At 35.8% G+C, this 20,993-nt stretch overlaps 3 protein-coding genes and 1 long non-coding RNA gene across 9 annotated transcripts in view; 2 read left to right on the top strand and 2 right to left on the bottom strand.

Moving 5' to 3' along the window:
* Positions 1-2,584: 2,584 nt before the first annotated feature.
* LOC109239006 lies at positions 2,585-9,948 on the top strand. The gene is made up of 3 exons (XM_019405502.1): positions 2,585-2,799; positions 4,610-4,700; positions 9,536-9,948. The coding sequence occupies exons 1-3, from the start codon at positions 2,585-2,587 to the stop codon at positions 9,578-9,580; spliced, it is 351 nt and encodes a 116-aa protein (XP_019261047.1). The 3' UTR covers positions 9,581-9,948.
* A 1,276-nt stretch (positions 9,949-11,224) lies between these two features.
* LOC109239016 lies at positions 11,225-12,150 on the top strand. Of its 2 annotated transcripts, none has more exons than XM_019405521.1 (2): positions 11,225-11,574; positions 11,810-12,150. In XM_019405521.1, the coding sequence occupies exons 1-2, from the start codon at positions 11,266-11,268 to the stop codon at positions 12,029-12,031; spliced, it is 531 nt and encodes a 176-aa protein (XP_019261066.1). In that variant the 5' UTR covers positions 11,225-11,265; the 3' UTR covers positions 12,032-12,150. The 2 variants fall into 2 exon arrangements, with proteins under 2 accessions (XP_019261066.1, XP_019261067.1); XM_019405522.1 differs by having other exon boundaries at positions 11,764-12,150.
* On the bottom strand, positions 12,071-13,256 carry LOC109239017. The gene is made up of 2 exons (XR_002069838.1): positions 12,422-13,256; positions 12,071-12,334 (listed from the first exon to the last, which is right to left on the bottom strand). It is a non-coding gene; the product is annotated as an uncharacterized LOC109239017 (long non-coding RNA).
* A 666-nt stretch (positions 13,257-13,922) lies between these two features.
* LOC109239015 (tRNA(His) guanylyltransferase 1-like) overlaps positions 13,923-20,993 on the bottom strand; it is a 16,341-nt gene continuing 9,270 nt past the window's right edge. For 4 of the 5 annotated variants that reach the window (XM_019405515.1, XM_019405516.1, XM_019405517.1 and 1 more), the window contains 8 exons: positions 19,994-20,101; positions 18,828-19,084; positions 18,087-18,218; positions 17,947-17,991; positions 17,430-17,599; positions 17,195-17,280; positions 15,635-15,739; positions 13,923-14,284 (listed from right to left, as the gene is read on the bottom strand). In XM_019405515.1, coding sequence (XP_019261060.1) covers positions 14,132-14,284; positions 15,635-15,739; positions 17,195-17,280; positions 17,430-17,599; positions 17,947-17,991; positions 18,087-18,218; positions 18,828-19,084; positions 19,994-20,101 — 1,056 coding nt within the window. In that variant the 3' untranslated portion in view covers positions 13,923-14,131. The remainder of the gene's footprint in view (positions 14,285-15,634; positions 15,740-17,194; positions 17,281-17,429; positions 17,600-17,946; positions 17,992-18,086; positions 18,219-18,827; positions 19,085-19,993; positions 20,102-20,993) is intronic. The other variant, XM_019405519.1, reaches the window with a different exon arrangement.

Below are 20,993 nucleotides of genomic sequence, written 5' to 3'. Positions count from 1 at the left end.
TTAACTTTCTGGTACTTTGGTTACACTTCATCTTTTGTGGCCATTTCACCTTCGGTCCGAGCTTCTCTAGTGCGTACACTATTTCTGAAGGGGAAACACAAAAATTGTGAGCAGATAAGAGTGGAGGCATACCTCTTTCGTTTCGCTGAGTCTTGTATGGGGCCTAGCTGGCCCTTCTAGGAGAAGGTGGGATGGCCGTTTTGACATATGGTTGGTGCATGTCCCCGGTTGAGGCGTGGACCCGGATGGTCTCGTCGGCCGTCATTACCGTGATCTTTCCTCGACTCTGTTTGGACTGATGTTAGCCGTTGGGTTGGGCCGTTGAGATCCTCCTCGTCTGCTCTCACCTCGGCACAATAGGCATTGTGAATTTCTTCCCAAGTGGTGGGAGGGTATTTAATGAGTCTGCTCAACAACTTTCCGGTTGCCCTCGACCCATTCCTGTTCAATCCATTCTGGAAAGCTGCCACCGCCATCCTTTCTGATACGTTTGGCAAGCTCATTCTTACTCTATTGAACCGGGCGAGGAAGTCCCTGAGTCCATCGCCAGGCATTTTTCTAACGGCGAATATATCGTTCACCCTAGCCTCCGCCTTTTTAGCCCCGGCATGGGCGGTGACAAACTTGTCGGCCATCTCGTCGAATGTTGTAATTAAACGTGCTGGTAATTGTGAGTACCATGTTAAGGCTCCCCCTGTTAGGGTTTCGCCGAACTTCTTCAGCAACACTGACGGTACCTGCTCTTTTGAGAGGTCGTTGCCTTTTACTGCTGTGACTTAATGAATGATGTGATCTTCGAGATCTGTTGTGCCGTCGTATATCTTCAAGTATGGTGGCATTTTGAAGGTCTTGGGTATGGCATGTGGGGCTGCTTTCTCGCTGTACGGTTTTTCGACGAACCAGCCGACGTCCCATTTTGGTAGCAGTTTCGGGGCGCCCTGTATCTTATCAACCCTTTCTTGATGCTCCCTCATTTGATCGCGGAGCGCTTTATTCTCGTTCTCCATTTCTTCCATTTTCTTTAGAATGGCTGCAAGTGCGTCATTACCTGCATCAAAGTAGTGTGAGTGTTACCTGTTGGGAGAGGAGCGGGAGCAGGTTGCTCGTTGGTGGTTGTTGTTGTATCCGCTTGTGCGGCGCTTCCATTCACCCTTTTAATGGGTTTGTCAAGTATGTTGTTTAGAGTAATTTTCAACCACACTTTCGATAGCCTTTTTACTGCTGGTGGCGCTTCCTCAGTTGTGGACGTGGAGGCTCCCCTTTCGTGTGAAGTGGTTACGCTTCCATAAGGGGGAGCTCCGCCTAGGTGTGACACTCGGCGTCACATTCTCCTCGTCTTCTCTGTCAACCTCGTTGATAGTGTTCATGAGGTTAGTAGTGACGTCCGCTACTGCTTTCTATCTTTCGTCTCCTTTTCCTGCCATTGTTAGTTCGTGCAAACGAGAAAAGGATGGGTGTTGTTTTTTTTTTGATCTAGAAGAAACTAAAATTTTAACTAGAAACTCCCTATAGACGGCGCCAAAATTTTTGACCAAAAAGTGTTAAGCTTTTTGTTAAACTAATTAATGAAGAAATAAAGGGTGACTCCTAGTTAAACGTAATAAATTCTAGATCTAAAACTAGGGTAGATCAGTGATGTGGGACCGTGTTCAAAAATAATGAATATCAAATATATGCTCAATGATTGCCAATGAATGTAGTAATAGCAATATGCAATAAGTAGATATTGACAATAAATGTAATAAAAAGGAATTTATCACCCGAATGTTAGGTAACTTGGATGATTCTCCTTCCTGACAACAACGTGGGGGAATAGAAGAGGGAGATGAATAAGGAATCTTTGGATCTTGTGAATGAATAGTGTATATTGAACAATGTAATCAGTAAACAAGACAAGCTTTTGTATGTTCTTTATAGTCAACCATTTACAATATGCTCTTATGGAAAAGTGAAAAGTCCCCTCTTTGTTCTTTATCTCTTCCTATTTATAGGGGATATTCTTGAGAAACCCTAAAAAAGTACAACCGAAAAAATATTCAATAGAATATTCCTTCTTTCTATGCTAACTTATCCTACCATTATTTTCATACACCCTTTGCTTGGCCTCGGCCTTAATCTTTCTTAAGGCGACTCTTCGCCTTCATGCCGTGGTCGGCTTAATTCCCGACCACGTCCATTTGCAGCTATTAAGTCTAATCCAAATTTTGACCAACACAGAGATCATTTAGGTTAATTCTTCAATTATGGAATTAGTCAAAATCCCCAAAATTAGTTAGAAACGGTTAAGATAAAGTTTGTGTACATATTACCCTCCCCATACCCTATTTGTAAGTTTATACCGGATATACTATTATTGTTGTAGTCACTAGTCAGAACCCCCAAAATAAATATCGAATACTTAGAGATTTTGCTTGTTTCAACAAAATAAATCATGTAAACGAAGGATCCATTAGGTATGAATATCAAAGGTATGTTATTTTTTAAGAAAATATTTTCATGATGTATTATTACTTTACTTTACTTTACTTTACCCATATATAAGAGGCTAAGGCTGTACGAACACAGCAATCCTTAATTCTACAGAATGTATTGTACATTATACTTTTATTTGGGCCTATCTTATTACCGAATTGACACGTATATCATACCTTTTGCTTTACCAAAACACGTGTACTTTACTATTTCAGATACAAACTCTCGATTATTCAACTCTTCACTCCAGTTCTCTCTCCTCAGTTCCTCTTTGCGATTTTCTTTTTGCTTCGCTATTTCAAGAATTGCAGGTGTATTCTTTTTTGGGTGAGTTTTTCAATTATTTTGGCCTTCTTTGGATCTCTATGTCGGAGTTTTCTCCACTTTCTATGTTTTTCATGAATTCTGTTCTTTTTTGCTTTTACCTTCTGCTTGTACAATCTTCTAGCCTGGTAACTTTTGTCTCTTGTTCTTCTCTTGCACCGTGTTCTAGCTTCACTTTTGAATTTTTCTGAAAGTTTGTCCATATTTGGTTCAATGTTATTTTTTCTATTCTTTTGCATAATTTATTAATGCTAGATTTTCTACATGCATGTATAGAATTCTATCTGATTTTGATATGTTTGTTTGGCAAGAAATATTTGTGAAATTTTTGTTCTTTTGGAGTGGGTAGAACTAAATTTGCGTTTTATCGGAATTCTTTGATTAAAATATCTGAAATGTGATAGTCACTCAATCTCAATTTGTTTGCATTAATTCATGAGAGAGATGCACTTTGTATAGTAAACTTTCCAGCTGCCACCCATTTCCATTTCTGTGTTTGTTTTCTTAAATAAGAATGCACCTTTGTATATACATGTTTTTTCACTAGGTTTGAGAGTATTTCTATTTTGTTAATATTGTTTCTGTGATTTTTTTTTATTTTTTTCTCCTACGCCTTGTTAAAAACCTAGAAGTAATTAATGATCGGTTTGGTCATTTTTTGGTATAACTGTATTGGGTGATACCCTTTTTTGCTTGAGCCCGACCGGGTTGGGTCCGGTCCGGGGCAAGTCGGGGCCATCGAACCCGACCTGGATGCAAGGTAGAACGACGGCCACGTCTACAACCGAGGTCAAGTCATTTCGAGACCGTTGCAGAGCTCGATATGAGTCACCACCGGATGGAGAAACACACAAGGTCGGAAGCCGGACTCGTAACGGATAACCAAGCGTCGCCGGATATCTCGCCCAAACGTGATTTTCTCAACCACTTCAGGCCACTAAGGCGTAATTACAGGGATCCACGATGTAATTGATTTACCTACCTTATTTTTACCCTTAATCAGAATGTATAAAAGGGGAGAAGACCCCATAAAGAGGGCATCGGAAATCATTACACTACAGTACCATCTCTCTCAATTCTTGTACGCTATCAAGCACAATTGTTCTAAGCAATATTATATTCTGCGATTATTTACTTTAACAGCAATTGTTGAGTCTTTATCTTTTATTTTCCTCAATCTAAACCTTTTGTATCTTTTATTTCACGGATCCTTAAAACCCCATATAAATTCAATTGTTACCCGGATTCCAGGGTAAACAATAACTTTTCTTGGAAAAGTCAATATTTAGTAGCTTTCAAATGAAAAGAGAAGGAAAAAGTTGTCCGTCTCTTTTTTCTCTTGTGTGACTATATACTTTTCCGATCTGCTTCACTTATGGTGGTTCTTTCTCATGAAAGAATTGTTCCTACTACAGTAACTCAATCACAAACTTATTGTGCGTCTACTATATATATGTCCAAACATATGCTTTTATTGGTATAAGAAACATAATAGCATGTAATTCGCTTAAGTTGACTGATGCAGCGATTTCATCGACTCAGAAATATTACTGCCAAATGATCATTTGCAACATTTTGATGTGCTTGAATGCTCATATTGCAAACAAATTTTGCGAGTTCGATGTTAAAGTATGTTTCATTACATAATTGCAAAAGATATACAACATTAGTTCATCGATATTATTTGTTCACCCACTTAGAAGCTTCATCTATTTAGCAAATTATCGTATATATACGAACAAATATATATACGCGTATATGTTAAAAGACTCGTTCATTACAAGTGTTTGTTACTAATTGATCTTACCGATAGAAGTGTATCAACAACTGTTGTTTCTGGTCTTCTTGGCGAAAAGATGCTCTCAAAGACAGCTGAAGAAATTTATGAAACGCCTTTCATCAAGGTATGTATTAAACGAATTGTACATTTTATCTTTAAAAAATTTCAATACCAGTTGATGCGTTTATATATAAATATTTTGTGTTAGAATTATTGAGAGTTGCTTAATCTGTAGATGAACAGAGTTTAAATTTCTTAAAGATTTACCCTTTAATTGATCATTTCTCCTTATATTTTTGGCTAATATAATAGTGAAACAAATTCTGCTATTTGACGGCTTTGCATTCCTGCCTCTCTACTCCTTCGGGGTAGGGGTAAAGTCTGCGTACAAACTACCCTCCTAGACCCCACTAGTGGGATTTTACTGGGTTGTTATAATTGTTGTTGTTGTTGTTGACGGCTTTGCATGTTGTAATATTTTTCAAAAAATGGACAAGTGTTTAACCATGTGGCAACTTGCATGGAAAGTCATAAACAAGTGTCAAGTGTTCAACCATGTGGCAAATTGCATGCAAAGTTATAAACAAGTGTCATACACTTGGCATGACCTAAGCCCCTCAATTAGCCTATAAATAGGCCTACAAGTAGACATCATGGAGCAGTACATTCTTCACTTTGCTTCTTTCGTTCCTTTTCTTCCTCCTTAAAACATTTATAGTCTACTTTGTTTTGTTCCCTCTTTTAAGATAGCTGGGTTTGTAATTTACTATTTTGCTGATTCCTGTATCCTCCCTAATAGAGGTAGGCTTGTTTAATCCTGGGGAAACATTTCACATTGCTGAAATAGTTTCTTAGGACAGTGCCTAGCAGGACTCAAGCCAGTCCGTGTATCCGTTCACAAATAATATTATTGCAGTATTATTATTATTAGTTTTTCGGTGTCATTTTCCTACAATCTAAGAAACTATGGCAAGTAATACTAGTACGGAAATTTTTGATGGTGCTACCAATTTTGGTGGTCTCTACTGCTACCGTTCCAGCTGTCCTCCCAGATATCCATAGTGTTGCAAATATGTTATTGCATCAACAACCTCGGCAGACACTAATGTCAAAACACAGGTATGTAAATAGACATGGTTACATATCATATGTTAATATTAAAACCTTCAAGAAAAATGCACCTCAATGCAATAGTAGAGTTGGGATAAATGACAATCTTGCTAAGTCAAAATTAAATTTGACTAAAGCGGATAATATAATTGTTGCGGTCATTTCCCAAATAAATAATGTGGCCAGTGTGAGAGATTGGGTGATAGACTCTGGTGCTACTAGGCACATTTGTGCAAACAAAAATACATTTTTGTCTTACAACCAAGTTGAGGAAGGAGAAGAAACTATTTATCTTGGTGACTCAAGAATAACTCGTGATCTTGGGAAAGGAAAAATTCTTCTCAAACTCACATCTGGTAAAACTCTAGCATTGAGTGATGTATTGCATGTTCTTAATATCCAAACCAATTGGGTTTCTGTGGGGTTATTAGGAAAAGTTGGAGTGAAGGTTTCATTTGAAAATAATGAGGTCGTATTGACCAAAAATGATATTTTTATGGGCAATGGATATTGTAACTATGGTTTATTTGTGCTTAATATTTTTAATACTAGCAATGAAAATGCATCTTCTTCTGCTTATATGGTTGAATCAATTTCTTTGTGGCATGCTAGACTAGGACATGTTAATGTCGCGTATATAAAGAAAATGCAGTCGCTAGGATTAATATCTGGTTTAGACTCAAATAATATTGACAAGTGTGAAATATGTGTTGAAGCCAAAAGTACTAGAAAGACATGTTTTTCCGTAAATAGAGAAACTGAATTGTTATCTTTAATTCACACTGATTTAGGCCACTTGAAGCAGACTATGACTAGAGGTGGTAAAAGATATTATGTCACTTTTATTGATGATTTTTCTAGATATACTAAGTTGTATTTGCTTAGAAATAAAGATGATGCATTTAATGCTTTTATTTCTTATAAAACTGAGGTTGAGAATTAACTTAGTAGAAAAATCAAGAGAATCAGATCTGATAGAGGTGGAGAATATTTATCTTTAAATGATTTTTGTGAAAAGAATGGAATAATTCATGAAGTAACTCTGCCTTATTCACCTGAGTCAAATGGAGTAGCTGAAAGGAAAAATAGAACATTGAAAGAGATGATGAACTCTATGTTAGTCAGTTCTAATGCTCCTGATAATTTGTGGGGTGAAGCTATTTTATCTGCATGTCACTTACAAAATAGAATACCACATAGAACAACAGGCAAAACTCCTTATGCATTGTGGAAAGGTTATAAACCTAACTTGAAATATTTAAAAGTGTGGGGGTGCCTTGCTAAAGTTCTTTTGCCTGAACCTAAAAAGAGGAAAATAGGTTCTAAAACTGCTGATTGCATGCTTATTGGATATGCTGAACATAGTGTTGCATATAGATTTCTTGTTTTAAAAAGTGATGTGCTTGATTGCAATACTATAATTGAGACAAGAATACTGAATTCTTTGAACATATTTTTCCACTATCTGATAAAATTTCTCATACACCTGTTAAAATAATTACCTCTAATGAGGAATTGAGAAGGAGTAAAAGGCCTAGGAAAGAATATTTTTCATATGGAAATGATTTTCAAACTTTTCTTGTCGATAATAAACCGTCAAATTATTTTGAAGCTATATCTTCTTCAGATGCTAAACATTGGAAAGAGGCAATAAAAGTTGAAATTGATTCTATTATGAAAAATAACACATGAATTTTAACTGACTTACCTTCTGGTGCAAAACCTATTGGTTGTAAATGAATTTTCAAAAAGAAATTTAATCCAGATGGATCTTTAGATGAATATAAAGCTCGGTTAGTAGCAAAAGGATTTTCTCAAAAACAAAATATAGATTATTTTGATACATTTGCACCAGTGACTAGAATTTCTGCTATTCGAGTTTTAATTGCCTTAGCTTCAATCCGTAAGCTTTTTATCCACCAAATGGATGTCAAAACTGCTTTTTTGAATGGTGATTTAGAAGAAGAAGTTTATATGGTTCAACCTGAAGGCTGTGTCATTCCTGGACAAGAAAATAAAGTTTGTAAATTAATTAAATCTCTTTATGGCCTTAAACAAGCTCCTAAGCAGTGGTATGAGAAATTTGAACAAGTCTTACTGAGAGACGAGTTTTCTTCAGTTGAGGTGGATAAATGTGTTTATACTAAAGTTGTAGACAATGATTATGTGATAATATGTCTATATGTTGATGACATGCTTATATTTGGTACAAACTTAAATATTGTGCAAAGTACAAAATTATTTTTGTCAGCTAATTTTGACCTTTGCGATGTACTAATCTATTAGCTTCTTATCTTTTGCCTTGTTTGGTGATACAGGTGTAACGTATATATTTTCTTTTTTTTTTTAATCAACGAACCTGTTTTTATTCAATATAAAAAGGAAAATTATCAGCTGTCCACTTATAAGTAGCTCATTACAAAAATTGGTCAATTATTAATATTAGCCAAATTAGCCAATTAGCTATTTCTAGCAAAAAAATATCAAATTTTTGCTTTGTTTTGAGTGGGTGTTATTAGAATAGATTGGGCCAACTTAAGGAGCTTGAATATCAGTTTTGGGATGATTTGGTGAAGTTTTGAGGTGGTTTGAATTGAAAATTCGAAGTAAAAGCTGAACATGAAAAAAAATGATATGTGTATCACATTGAGTATCATTTGTGTATCACATATGTATCATATTTATATCAATTGTGTATCACATGTATATCCATGTATACCTGTGTGTGTGATACATGCGTGATACATGTTTGATACATGTGTCGCAAAAGACTTTTTTGAACTCGATTTAATTACGAATTTTGATACAAAATCAGTCCAAATCACCTCCAATCTTCTTCAAATTTTGTGTATTGACTTATCTATATATTTTCAATGAATTTCAACTATACCCAATGAAACAGTTCCTTTTTTGTTTAGATTTTTGGAATATTGTATAGATTTTTGTATTTCATCACCTTATTTGCTACCCCGTTCATAAAATTTTCTCTCCGTCTTGTATCTCATGTTGCTAATCACGCTTAAAAATATGGAAGGTGATTTTTGCATGTGATTCTTTGAGAGAAAGAACCCTATTATTTGGTTTTCAATTTTTGTTGGCTAGTTTTGGTAAGTCTATGACTAATGGCTAGAAGTTGGTAAGTTGAGGTTTAGAGCCCGTTTGGATTGGCTTGTTTTAAGTGCTTTTAAGTCATTTTGTTGTGTTTGGATAAAGTAAAAAAATGATTTTAAGCTAAAATGACAAAAACAAGCCAAAAGCAAAAAGCTAGAATTCCTAACTTATGGCTTAAAAGCTATTTTGGCTTAAAAGTCACTTAAAATAAGCCTATCCAAACAGGCTCTTATTTGGGACATTTGTGTAAGTTTCCATATAAAAAAAGGAGTACAAAATGCAGAAGAGTTGGCATCCCAAACTCTCTGTTCCTACAGAGGTGGAACATGAACCAATACATATGTAGGTCGTCAAATATTTTCACAAAAGGGAGATAGGAAGTGAGAGATCCTCCCTATGCTACAAAAAAGAAAATCAAAGTACATCAAAATTATATAGTCGAAGCAGTTGTCGATCCATGTTAACCTTCCCTTAGGAGATGTTGAAAGATTGTATACAGGTGATGGCGCTACAATATAAACCACAATTTAGATAAATTGTCTGCCACTTTGTTACCTTCTAAGTGTGATTCACCTCTGTCTCATCAATTAGCTCTATCTTGCTTCATATGTCTTTCACTTCATTTTGTAATCTCCAGGGTATACTAGATGTATTTGTTAACCACTGGACAAGCCACTTTCTATTTTCCAGTTTTTATATATCAATATCATGAATGATCAATGCACCATTAAATTCCAGCTTTCTGCAGTATTGTTAGTCACTGTGCCCAGGGGCGTTGAATGAACAAGATGTGATTGAAAGGTGAAGCAATATATTTTGCTGTTACAGGGGAGGATATGCCACTTTTGCTGAAGTTTTTAGCTCAGATAAAATACCAGAGGCGTTCCACTGTTGTAAATGTGGATTTGGATTTTTCAAGTGCATGTATCTTGGTTCTTGAACGTAAAATATCCCATCTCCCCTTCTCTGATTGTCTTGGTACTCATATGACTACATAACTACAATGTAGTTTTGTCCACTTTTGTGCTTACTGTACATAAGAATGTCCCATTATGTACATAGAAGTCTTTTGGCTATGATTATTTGTTTTAATTTCATTCAAAATGTCAATGGCAAAACGCTGCCAGAAGTTACTCCAAACTTATTGGTTATTTTGCTGGCTCCCTTTATTTCTCCTTCGTTTTGTTTTTAAAAGGATTAAGTAGGCGTTTGGACATGTATTCCGAAATAAATTTTCAAATTTGGAATTTCACTAAAATTTGAAAATGAAGTTGTGTTTGATTATAATTTATGCAACATACTTGGATATCTTTTTTTTGCAAATCCATGAAATATGATTTATTTCTCATAACTTGTAAAAAATATCAAAACGCCCTAATTTAATTATCCTACTTGAAATAAACAATCAAATATGATATTGTTTAACCGTTATCATTTACTTCAATATACAGAAGATGCAAACTCAGTATCACATTTCTACCATAGTCCGCTTTCCACTGCTATTACCAGTACTTGTATTCGTATTCACAAGCCTAGTGCCAACATGGTAGTCGTCACAAGAAAAGGGTTCATTATCTGCTGCAGTAGCTAGCTTCATCTAATCGTCGAGGGGAAACAGGTGGGTAGTTGTAGGTTAATAATTGATGGGGTCATTTATAAATTTCAAAAGTATTAGGGTAAATTTGTAAAATTAAAAACTAGTGAAAATACATTTCCAATTGAAAAACTGGGTAAATTTGAAAATGCATTTTCAAGTGAAATTGGAAAAATTGGTAAGATATTGATAATCAAACATTGTTTTCAAAAAATATTTTGGAAAAAAGAAAAAATTTTGTATGTCCAAACAGGCTCTAAGAATAAACTAATAAACAAAGGTTAGGGGTATCAAAAGTATCAAACCAAATCTTAGTTGAAAATCAACAGAGCAGAGGTCCAACTTTATTCAAAAACTTGCTGCTAATAAAAGGCAAAGTCATGCTCTTTGAAGGATTAAAATTACTGTACTATCACCTCACCTTATGGGTTAAATGACTAAAATAGCAAGAACTGCAAGATAAAAAACCATCGCTGTCAAAACTAAGAGTAGATAATACATTAAACTAAAGTAATAATTTATACATATTTAATGAATTTTTTAAGACAAATATATGGTTTGGACTAAAGTCACTGGATTTTGCCGAAGCCGGTGTCCAAGCTCTAGCTCCGCCCTGCTCGTGCGTATGACATTTTTTTATATTTGATAGTTAAAAGGGATAAAATAATATTTTTATTATAACTATCTTAACGTTTAACTTTGTATTTCTATTCCGACTAATCCAGATATTACTACAGTTAGATATTCAAATCAATCGAGGGACTTCCACAGAACTCCTATACATTCCTTACAATAGACGTCATTTTATTCAATTCTTTTATACCTATAAAAACCGGACCCATTTTCCCATTTCCTTCAACAACCATAACGAACCATGAATGTAAACATAGCACCATCCTCCTCCATCAATTCTCCGGCTACTTTTCCGGTTAACCGGCAGTCCAGTGTCGCCGGGATTCCAGACCCTTTTCTTCTCTGCTGCCAGAAAACTAAAGTGTCCGTGTTTTCTTCTTCTCTTAACAGGAAAATCAGAGCTACAAAAAGCATAGTTGCTGCTGGTGCTGTGGAAATGAAAGAAGCAGAGAAAAAGACAAGTAATCCAGTGAGAATAGTGAGTATTGTTGGAGAGGATAGTGTTAGCCCTCTCAATTCTGCTCCTTGGCTAGATGTCATGCTTCACACTGTGAGTATTTTGCAACTTCATTCACTCTCTTTGACTCCAAATTTATATTGTATATATTAATGAGTTTAAGTTCTGTGTCAGTGTAAAAAGTATGTACACAATCAGTCACTACTTTAATAGTATTGATTGGTAATCTTTAATAAATGATAAGTATTCTGTTACAATTGTGGATGTTTCTGATGATTTAAGCTGGGGTTTGTTTCACTATCATGGAGCTGCACGGGTGGCGGGGCAGTCATATACCGGGGCGGTTCTTGTGAGCCCAGATGGCCAATATCCAGCTGAAAGGGAAAAAGAAAGGTTGGTATCTGCATTGGATAGATGTGGCATCAAAGAGTGGGAGCCATTCAATGTTGATAATTGTTCATGTGAAGGTCCACCGTTGGGGCTTCCAGAGGGGTCAAGTTTGCATTCTAAGATTGAAGTCCAAGAGGACAGGACACATTCTTCAGTATAGGAGCCTGCAATTTTTGTTAAAACTTCACTTGTATTTTGAATTTTCTGTGTATTCAAAATAAGCATTGTACATGAATTTATACAAAAAGAATGAAGAAAGAATGTAATCCTATTTGTACACTTGTCTCCTATCTACCACCTAATGTGTAACTAACTTAGAAAAGGAATATTCTCCAAAAACAAATCTATCTAAAATATTTACACGTAGGCAAGAAAGCTTCTTGATGGTGCAAATGGAGTGTTTTGACACCAGTTCTTCAGACTCGAGTGGAGAAAGAGGGCTTCAGGGACTGGGGAACCCTTCCTGCTAATAAAGAATGGCTAGGATTAGATCTATCACACACTTAAATAAACGGTGGTGATTGAGGCAGTGTATGCTATCTCTTTAAACCTTGTAAAGTCTGAAATTTTGACTTTGTGTCTGCTTTCTTCTTCATTTGTTCTTCTCCATCTGAAGAACATTTCTTTCCTGAATCACCATCCGGCAACAACTCATCTGAAATCCTAATGCCAACATGCCATTTATATAAATTTGAGGGGAGGTCCACGTGATCATCCTTCAATTTACCCTCTTTTTTTTTCATTTCCTTCCTTACAATGATGATGTACTTCAAAATGAATTGTAGGCTAATTCTGATTAGACATGTGTTTTCAATATTCCAAATAGTGATATATTGTTAGTCAATCTGTATTACTATAATAAATAACGAAACAGTAAACTTTCTGAAACAGAAAATAGAAATAGAAAGTTAGTAGTAACAGAATGTCGAAATAATATCTGAAAAAAGAATTTCAGAATAAATCGAGCCCACTGAATGCACAGTGTGTCCTTAAGAAAATTAATCCTTTCAAGTACCCAAGGTGTTGGAATATTATCCTCCCAGGATAGAACGACTTAACTCACCAGCGTATTGGTACCAAAAACTCTAATGAACTGCAAACCACTTAATGGCCATAAATCACATTGAATAGATTTGCGCAAAAGAAGAAGAAGTCTTGAAGTTCAGAAAATTCATAAGGAAAAATCTCAGGAATCAAACGAATTTATGGTCAATGGAAGTACTGTTTCTTAAAAAAAACAACCACTTCAAAACAGGAGGGAAATTTAAATAAAAATCCGGGAGGAAAATTTAAATAAAAATCCGGGAGGAAAATTTAAATAAAAATTCAGAACAATCGCGCACAAATCCGATTCAGGTTGGATATTTGGATAATTTAATTAATATTTTATTAAATAATTAAAGAAATTTTGTCCAAAAAAATTAATCAATCAATCTATCCAAATCTATCCAAATCCGAAGTTGTGCCGAGTGACGACGGCGCGAGGCTTGCATTCTTCTTAACTCCTTAAGAGCTAGAAGAAGAGCAATTATATATATACCCATCAAAAGCCTTTTCTTCCTCCAATATGGGACGTCCCTTTGTCAAGGAGAAAAACTCAAATATTTTATTTTCCCTCCATTTTTCATTCACCCTCTTTTAAACTAAACCAAACTTAAAAAGCCCAACACATATTAGTTTTGCTTATTTTAGGAGTCCCCAACTGTATGTTGAGAAGGTGAGAACAAATATAGGTTTCTAAGTACTCATCAATAACCATTGTTGACCTAAATATTGAAATTGATACAACACAAAATCTTCTTTACTAAGTGGGCGTTTGGACATAAGAAATGTAAAATTCCAACAAAAAAAGTGGAAAAAAATTCAAGTGAAAATGGTATTTTAAAATAAGAGTTGTGTTTGGACATGAATATAATTTTGAGTTGTTTTTGAAGTTTTGTGAGTGATATGAGTAAATTTTGAAAAACAGCTTCTTGGAATTTTTCAAATTTTTGAAAAATTTCAAAATTCATCTTCAAGTGAAAATTGAAAATTTTATGGCCAAACACTAATTTCCAAAACAGTGAAATTTTTTTTATATCCAAACGGGCTCTAAATGTTCTGAGTGTTTTGCTAACCCTTAGAAGAAGAAAAAAAAGGAGTAAAGGGAATAATCAAAGGCAAACGACTAATCTACATATTTGACAATTTGAAACTATTTTTCTGATCTAATGAAAACTGAATATGATTAATAACTTAGGGAGCAGCTCCTCTTTCAACATCAAGACAATCGAAGCATTTTATTGCTATGGGGCCGCAAAATCGTCAGCAATGGCTCCTCCTCATCAAGTATTCTTGGATGTTCTTTCCAAAAGCTCGTGTCAATTATATTACAGTGTTCAACAACTACTTCGTCATTTCCAGTTAGTTCATCCTGCATTAAAAAGCAAAAAAAACAAAGATATAAGAACAAGTGATCACCCATTTCACCAGTCTGATCCGCACCAAAAGTCAAAGCAATGGTACGTATTGTGAATGAACCTGTGTGCCGAGTGTAGCTTCTGAAGGTGAAGAATACAGATGAGACCGAGAACAAATTACACGTTTGAGATTGAAACTTCTGATGGATTCAAACGAAAACATGCTCGTGATGGATTAATTATTTCATTAATGACAAGAACCAAAAGCCACTTCTTAAGGTAATATTCAAGTGGGGAAAAGGCCAGAGTTGTCTCTGTACTTTGATAAATTGTTCGCGTTTACCCCTCGTTCTACTTTCCGTCCAATTACGCCCCCACCGTTAACAAAGTAAACAAAATCACCCCCAACCCTAACAGATTTCCACCGTGGCAATGGGACCCCCTCACTTAAACTGCCAACTGGGCAAATAATCTACCCTAATTTTAAAGACCTGTTGTTCTTCACTATTGCGAATCTGAGGTTTGAGTTACTGAAAGGATCTTTGAAGTTTGATTGAGTTTTGGTGAGGGAAAAACGTGGGTATATCTAGAATAAATCATTATTTGTTGCTGTGAAGCTGAATTGACAAAGAATCTGAAAGAAAAAAAATCAAGTTTACTTAGACATCAAGTTCCTCGGCGTTTTCACTATGTCAACTTCGAAAACTGAGCTTCATAGAATATTTGGAGATTTTCTGTGTGATTTGAAGCTGGAATTGAGGGGCTAAGTTGTTCCTAATGCTTGGTTGTTGTTGGCAAACGAATCGGAGCAAGAAAAAACCACCATTATAGAGCAGCTTTAAGCATCGAAGTGGGTTTGAATTGAACTCCAATTTTGTATTTGAAATCACCTGTGTGTTGCTAAGTATACTTGGTATTGAGTAGAAGAACTTATTTTTGAACTTTGAGAGCATTTGGACTGGTTTGGTTCGGATTGAATTGAGTTGTGGAGCTGAAAATTGAGGAGAAGTGAGGGGTCTTAAAAATTAGGTTTGATAATTTGCCCAGTTGGCAGTTTAAGTGAGGGGGTCCATTGCCACGGTGGAAATCTGCTAGGGGTGGGGGTGATTTTGTTTACTTTGTTAACTGTGGGGGCGTAATTGGACGGAAAGTAGAACGAGGGATAAACGTGAACAATCTATCAAAGTACAGAGACAAATCTGACCTTTTTCCCTATTCAAGTTGTTTACAAGTGATGCCAGACCTAAATTTATTCACAACATCCATATGGCGGTAGAAGGCCAAAACAAAAGGAATTCAGGCTTGGTCTATAATATCATCAAACATAAGATAAAAGTACTTTAAGCAGAGAGAGAGAGAGATACTTTGTCCTGGAAAACAGAGGAACCCATCCGAAACATGATTGGTAGCGCATTGTAATCAATGTCAAACTGGGCAAGCAACTCATTCTTTTCCTGAGTTTGGGTACCCTGCAGAACAAAAGGGACTCTTATGGTCATTGGACGATCAAGATTAATATCATGCATACCTGCTTATATCTGATCAGAACAGGATGAGAGATATGGCAGTAACAGATCCACTGATTTATCAAGGTTAAATCAAAGTTTGAGTATAAACTTGAGTGTGCGGTGGACTTCTACCGAGCCAAATTACACAACTCAAAAGATTATTAATGATCTACACTGTTATTTGTTACAATCTCCTAGACGAGAAAAGTTACCTTTAGGAACTAAGGTTTCAGTGCCAATAGAGTTCACATAGTATGTCCACCTCTATGTTTAACGGAATCTCATCTCTGTGTAAGTCTCGATTGCCATAACTAAGTGTGTTTCCCCAACAGATATATGCCACAATAGTCAAAACTAGTGCTAGCTTGAACAAGATTCTTACTTTACCTTTCAAAAAGCTTAGTCCTCGCTACGTGCTAGGCTTAAAAAAGATATTGCCCAATTGGAAAGACTAACTAAAGTTCTGCATCACTTATCATTTCCACTGCTTTACTTCCAGTGATCATAAGATATCCAATTTCTCAACGACTACTCTCCCCTGGCTTAAGAAGTGTTTACATCTTTGAACACTCCCTTCCTGACTGTACTATAAGCAGGAACGGGCACTCAAAGAGCTATATATCACATTTTTTATAACTCCTAATACATCTACCACCAAACCAAGTGGGCTTATTATTGCTGAATGTATTTCCAGTCAAAGCATTCCGGTCATCAAACACAGCAAATGTGTGATGCCAACAAATGTAGCGATACTTTACCACTAACACAGGCGGCAAAACTACTTTCTTCAAGGTGGAGATATGGAAAACAAACTGATAATAAATGGATATAGCCCACAGTGGCACAATACGTTATACAGCTTATTTTGTTGAATAATCTCAAAAAAGGAATGTATCAAAGGCAACACATGGTCTTTTCCAATAAACAATTGGGATTCAGAGATTTAGAGTCATCAGTCCACGTAAAAGGAAAGATGGCAAAGGCAAGAATATGTCATTTCTAACAATTTATATCTCAGAAATTTAGAAGATCATTTCTTCAGCATCAATAATGTGCATGCTGAGAAAAAAGAAGCTTGTACTACTTTCTATAGGCTTGTAAGCTAGATAGATCTAAAGTAATGCAAGTGAAGCTTGTATTGGATGTTGAAGTAGTTTTTCTCTTTAACATAAAATGACGTAAAAGAGATTATCCAGCAGATTTAAGCAGCAATGAAAATATTTTCCAAACCGGTCTGTCTGTCCCCAATAATTAATTCTCGCTGACCACGTCCTATAGGGATCATCGAATCAATAGTAATAAGCCTTTGAGGAGGCTCATATACCAAACAGCGCGAAATCACACATTATATTAAGTCATGCTACTTCATCTGAAACAAGAGACCTGCTTTAAAAATTTAGAAATGAGATTCCACACCTTCAGAGAGATTTGCGCTTCAGTTCTACTCTTTCCGGACTTAACAAGCAGCCAGAAACAAGTATTGTACTGATTGTTTATGTGACCTACAAGTCAAGGTATTAAAGTTGGATTGTCAATATGGTATGATTTGTCCTTTAGCTTGGCACCAAGAAGAACGCAAAAATTTCTTCATATAAACCTGATTAATTTTGCGAAATTCTTTAAAATAACAAATAGAATAGGAAGTACTCACAATCAACTTGTCTCCAAGCCAAGTAATCTCGAAGAATCTCAGATGATGGATAGCAAATGGATCGACCATCAAAATAAGGTGGTTCTTTAAACTCTTTCTCAGGGAAAAACTCTTTCCACTTCATCACATACATGGCAGAGAAAAGAGATACAATGGCAGAGACGATTTCACTGAAATGATGATCAGACGGGCAAGTTAATATACCATTTAATATTACTGATAAAAAAGAAAGTCAATACAACATTGGGCAAACTAATTGAGGATTGCCCTCGTGCAGTGGCCAAATAGACTCACACTGAAACTTCAACCAATTTAATGACAAAGGTTCGAGAAATCGCTGTAAGTCAGAATTTTCTATAAATGCAAAATATTCTAGAAGGACAATTTCACCACTCAAACAAGCCAAGCATTTTATAGGACACATTCTGACAATCTCCAGTTGGTTCCCTCTTAATATGTTGTGTTAGCTAACCACTACACTTTCCAAGGAACTTATGAAAGGTGATGAAAGATTTACCTTGGCCGCCTCTGATATAATAGAGATTCTTTCTTCAAAACAAAGCTGAAAGAAAAAATTAATCTCTTAAGATAAACTATAAAAGGAAAAGGAAAAAGGTTATGTTATAAGTGAATCAAAGATGTTAAAGGAACTAATACCTATATTCATCGCTCACCCCATATGCAAAGATAATATCCTTAAACATCTCTAGCAGAGAAACCGCACATGAGTTCATAAGATTCAGTGCCTGCTCATCATTTGGCTTCTGAAAACCATTATCTTCACAAAACCTACGATCAATCAGTCAAGATCAGGACACCAGCAATTCCAAACTAGATTTCACAAATGACATGCTCAGTATTAGACATGAGTTTATATTAGTGATATTATATATATGCATGTATTATAACCATGATGTTGCGTCTGATGCATTTTAAGGATTATTGGCAACAACCAATTTTGTTTTGAACAACTGCAGTTGTTTCCAGGACATAGAAAACTAACTTAGCATATGCTTGGAGTTTCTTCTTTAATCCGGAATTAGAAATCCAGACGTGATAAAGAATATAGGCATATAAGAAAACCCTACTCCCGCTGAAACATGGATCAAATTATCCAGAAAATGCATACTACCTATAAATTTTCATACTCTATCAAAATAAGCAAGAATCATGCCACATCACTTTGACATGGAACTTGGGATTTGAAGTAAAAAGAATAAATCAGCCTAAAGCATATCGCAGACAAGAGCAAGTGCATCGAGTGGAAAAGGAAAAAATACACAAGGACAACAATAAATCAAAAAGAATGATGTCAACACTTCTTTGCAAGTCAAGCAAAAGGTCATAAAACAATTAGTTAATAATAGTGAAGATCATTGGGTAGAAAGTACAAGATACCTGTGGAAATGACAACCGTCTATCCGGACTACAATCCAAGTAGATAACATCAACTTGCTTTCAAATTGGAAAGACCTCAAATACTCAGGCTTAATCTTATTAATGCCTTCTGCAAGCAAACCAAGTTCCTCAGTAAGGCATGAGTAGTTATTCCAGAAGCCTTTTGTTGCTATATTTTCAGAGTGAACTATGACTGCTTTCTTCCTTAGTCTTTTAACAGGAGTGCCATTTTCTCGGTATTTCACAATATCTTCCACCTGCATTAAGATGGACAAATATAAACTAAAAAATGTGGATGGGAAGACACATAATATGAAGTACCCCCTTATAGTGGTGAGCAAACTGCACCGCATATACTTTCCGCTCTTCCTTTCCTACCCCTCTAGTGGGGGAATTTTTCATGGGTTGAGCATAGAACAAGCATCAGTCTTTTTGTGATTGAGAGGATTCACAAAAAGAGTCCTTTAGTGCATATGTCATTTTATATCAAGATATAAGAGCTACACATTAATGCTACATGAAAAAGAACAACAAATAAGATGACTCACCAATTGTCAGAGTGTGGAATTCAATTACTACTCGCTTTGCTCTTTTTTATGCATACATTTAACTGGGTGTATATTAACATGTTAAGTCGAAGTAAATGAACTTAATCCATAAAAAAAGATCATTCCTCTAAAATTATAGACTTTTTGCAAGAAAGAAAGAAGAATTTAAAACCAAAAGGTGGTCCTAAGGGAAAGTTTGTTAGAAAACTCAGACAATAATAGAAGTGTCTGCGCTTGAAAACATATTTGTCTCCAACTTGGTTTCTATATTCTGTTTTTGGAGAGCCTTGGGCCTACCGTCAGGAAGGCACCATCCAGCAAAACCACCCATCCCTCGCTCGGGAAAATATCAAAACCATTTTAAATCATTTCTTCTGCCTCAACTTTTTAAAATTCTTAATCCATTCTCTTGTTTTCTTCCCTAAAACCAATCTTCCAAAACCAACCACACACATCTATTATTTAACGAAAAGTGTGTTTCAAAATCCAAATGCCATTTTTTTCTCCAAATCTTAAAGATCTGAAAAGGAGAAACCAAAAAAAGGAGTAGTGGCACATGCACCAGCATGCTCATACAGATATATACTTCTCTAGGAGAAGCGGGATGAAGGTAGCTACCTTTATCTTGATTGCACAAGACCCTTGACGAAAAATCTGTGGAAGGTCCTTGTAGTTGATACCAAACTGCTGAAAGAGTAATTCATTTTTCTCCTGCTTGTGTGTTCCCTATTCACATAGTAACAACACCATCAAGCCTCGAGTTCAAAAAGTATGAGGGTAGCAAACTTGCCTTACAGCACCATTTTTCTTTTTGAGAAAGATAACAGTTATATATGAAATTCATAAGCACAAAGATTGTGCTAAGAGGAGTAGACTTGCCTTAGAGCACCCTTATGATACAAGCAGACAGACTAGGAAAGCCTAAGTGGAAAGAAAATGTGTAAACGATTAGGGAGGCCATAATTCATCTATTGCTATGTTGTAAGGACCACATCATATATCTGCGTACGAGAATTGACTAATTGAAAGCATATCACACAATGCAAACTCAAATTGCCCGGGGAGTGGAAAAATTAAAGATTGGGAAATCCTTTTGTACTTTTTTAAGTACAGATAGGGGAAAAGACTTGTGCATCTTGTGATCTTGACCTATAACTTAGAATCTCAGAATCCAAAACTTTGGCCCCAAGCCCACTATTAGTTAGTGTTAGAATAGTCATGTAAATAGGAGTAAATAAATAACCCTAATCCAATATATATTAGGAGTAGGACATGTTATGTGTGTATATATATAGGGCTCATTGTAACATATGTCAATACATCAATAATATATTTTCTCCCGTGCTTTCTCACATGGTATCAGAGCTACGGTGAGAAATTTATCGTTGTGCGTCATTCCAGCGATATCCGGGAAGAAAGAACTCAGTCACCGTGCAATTTTCCGGTGACCTAAGTGACTTATTGCGTCAAAGTCACTAATTAACAGTGTTGTGCAAAATCCAACACCACCACAAGGTTCCCAAGAGAGATCCGACCAAACCCCAGAAAAAATCACCGGAAAACAGTCACCCACGTGACGTCACGCGCCTGTCGGAGCACTGTTTCCGGCGGCGCGTCT

The sequence above is a fragment of the Nicotiana attenuata genome, unplaced genomic scaffold (genome assembly GCF_001879085.1).
Source record: "Nicotiana attenuata strain UT unplaced genomic scaffold, NIATTr2, whole genome shotgun sequence".
In the NCBI taxonomy this organism is placed as follows: Eukaryota; Viridiplantae; Streptophyta; class Magnoliopsida; order Solanales; family Solanaceae; genus Nicotiana; species Nicotiana attenuata.
This window is presented reverse-complemented; position numbering and strand designations above follow the sequence as displayed.

Coding starts and splice junctions, on each gene's coding strand:
- LOC109239006 (XM_019405502.1), top strand. CDS start 2,585: ATGTATTGTACATTATACTTTTATTTGGGCCTATCTTATTACCGAATT. Junction 2,800..4,609: donor GCAGGTGTATTCTTTTTTGG/GTGAGTTTTTCA, acceptor TCTTACCGATAG/AAGTGTATCAACAACTGTTG. Junction 4,701..9,535: donor ATGAAACGCCTTTCATCAAG/GTATGTATTAAA, acceptor ATTAAATTCCAG/CTTTCTGCAGTATTGTTAGT.
- LOC109239016 (XM_019405521.1), top strand. CDS start 11,266: ATGAATGTAAACATAGCACCATCCTCCTCCATCAATTCTCCGGCTACT. Junction 11,575..11,809: donor TAGATGTCATGCTTCACACT/GTGAGTATTTTG, acceptor GTGGCGGGGCAG/TCATATACCGGGGCGGTTCT.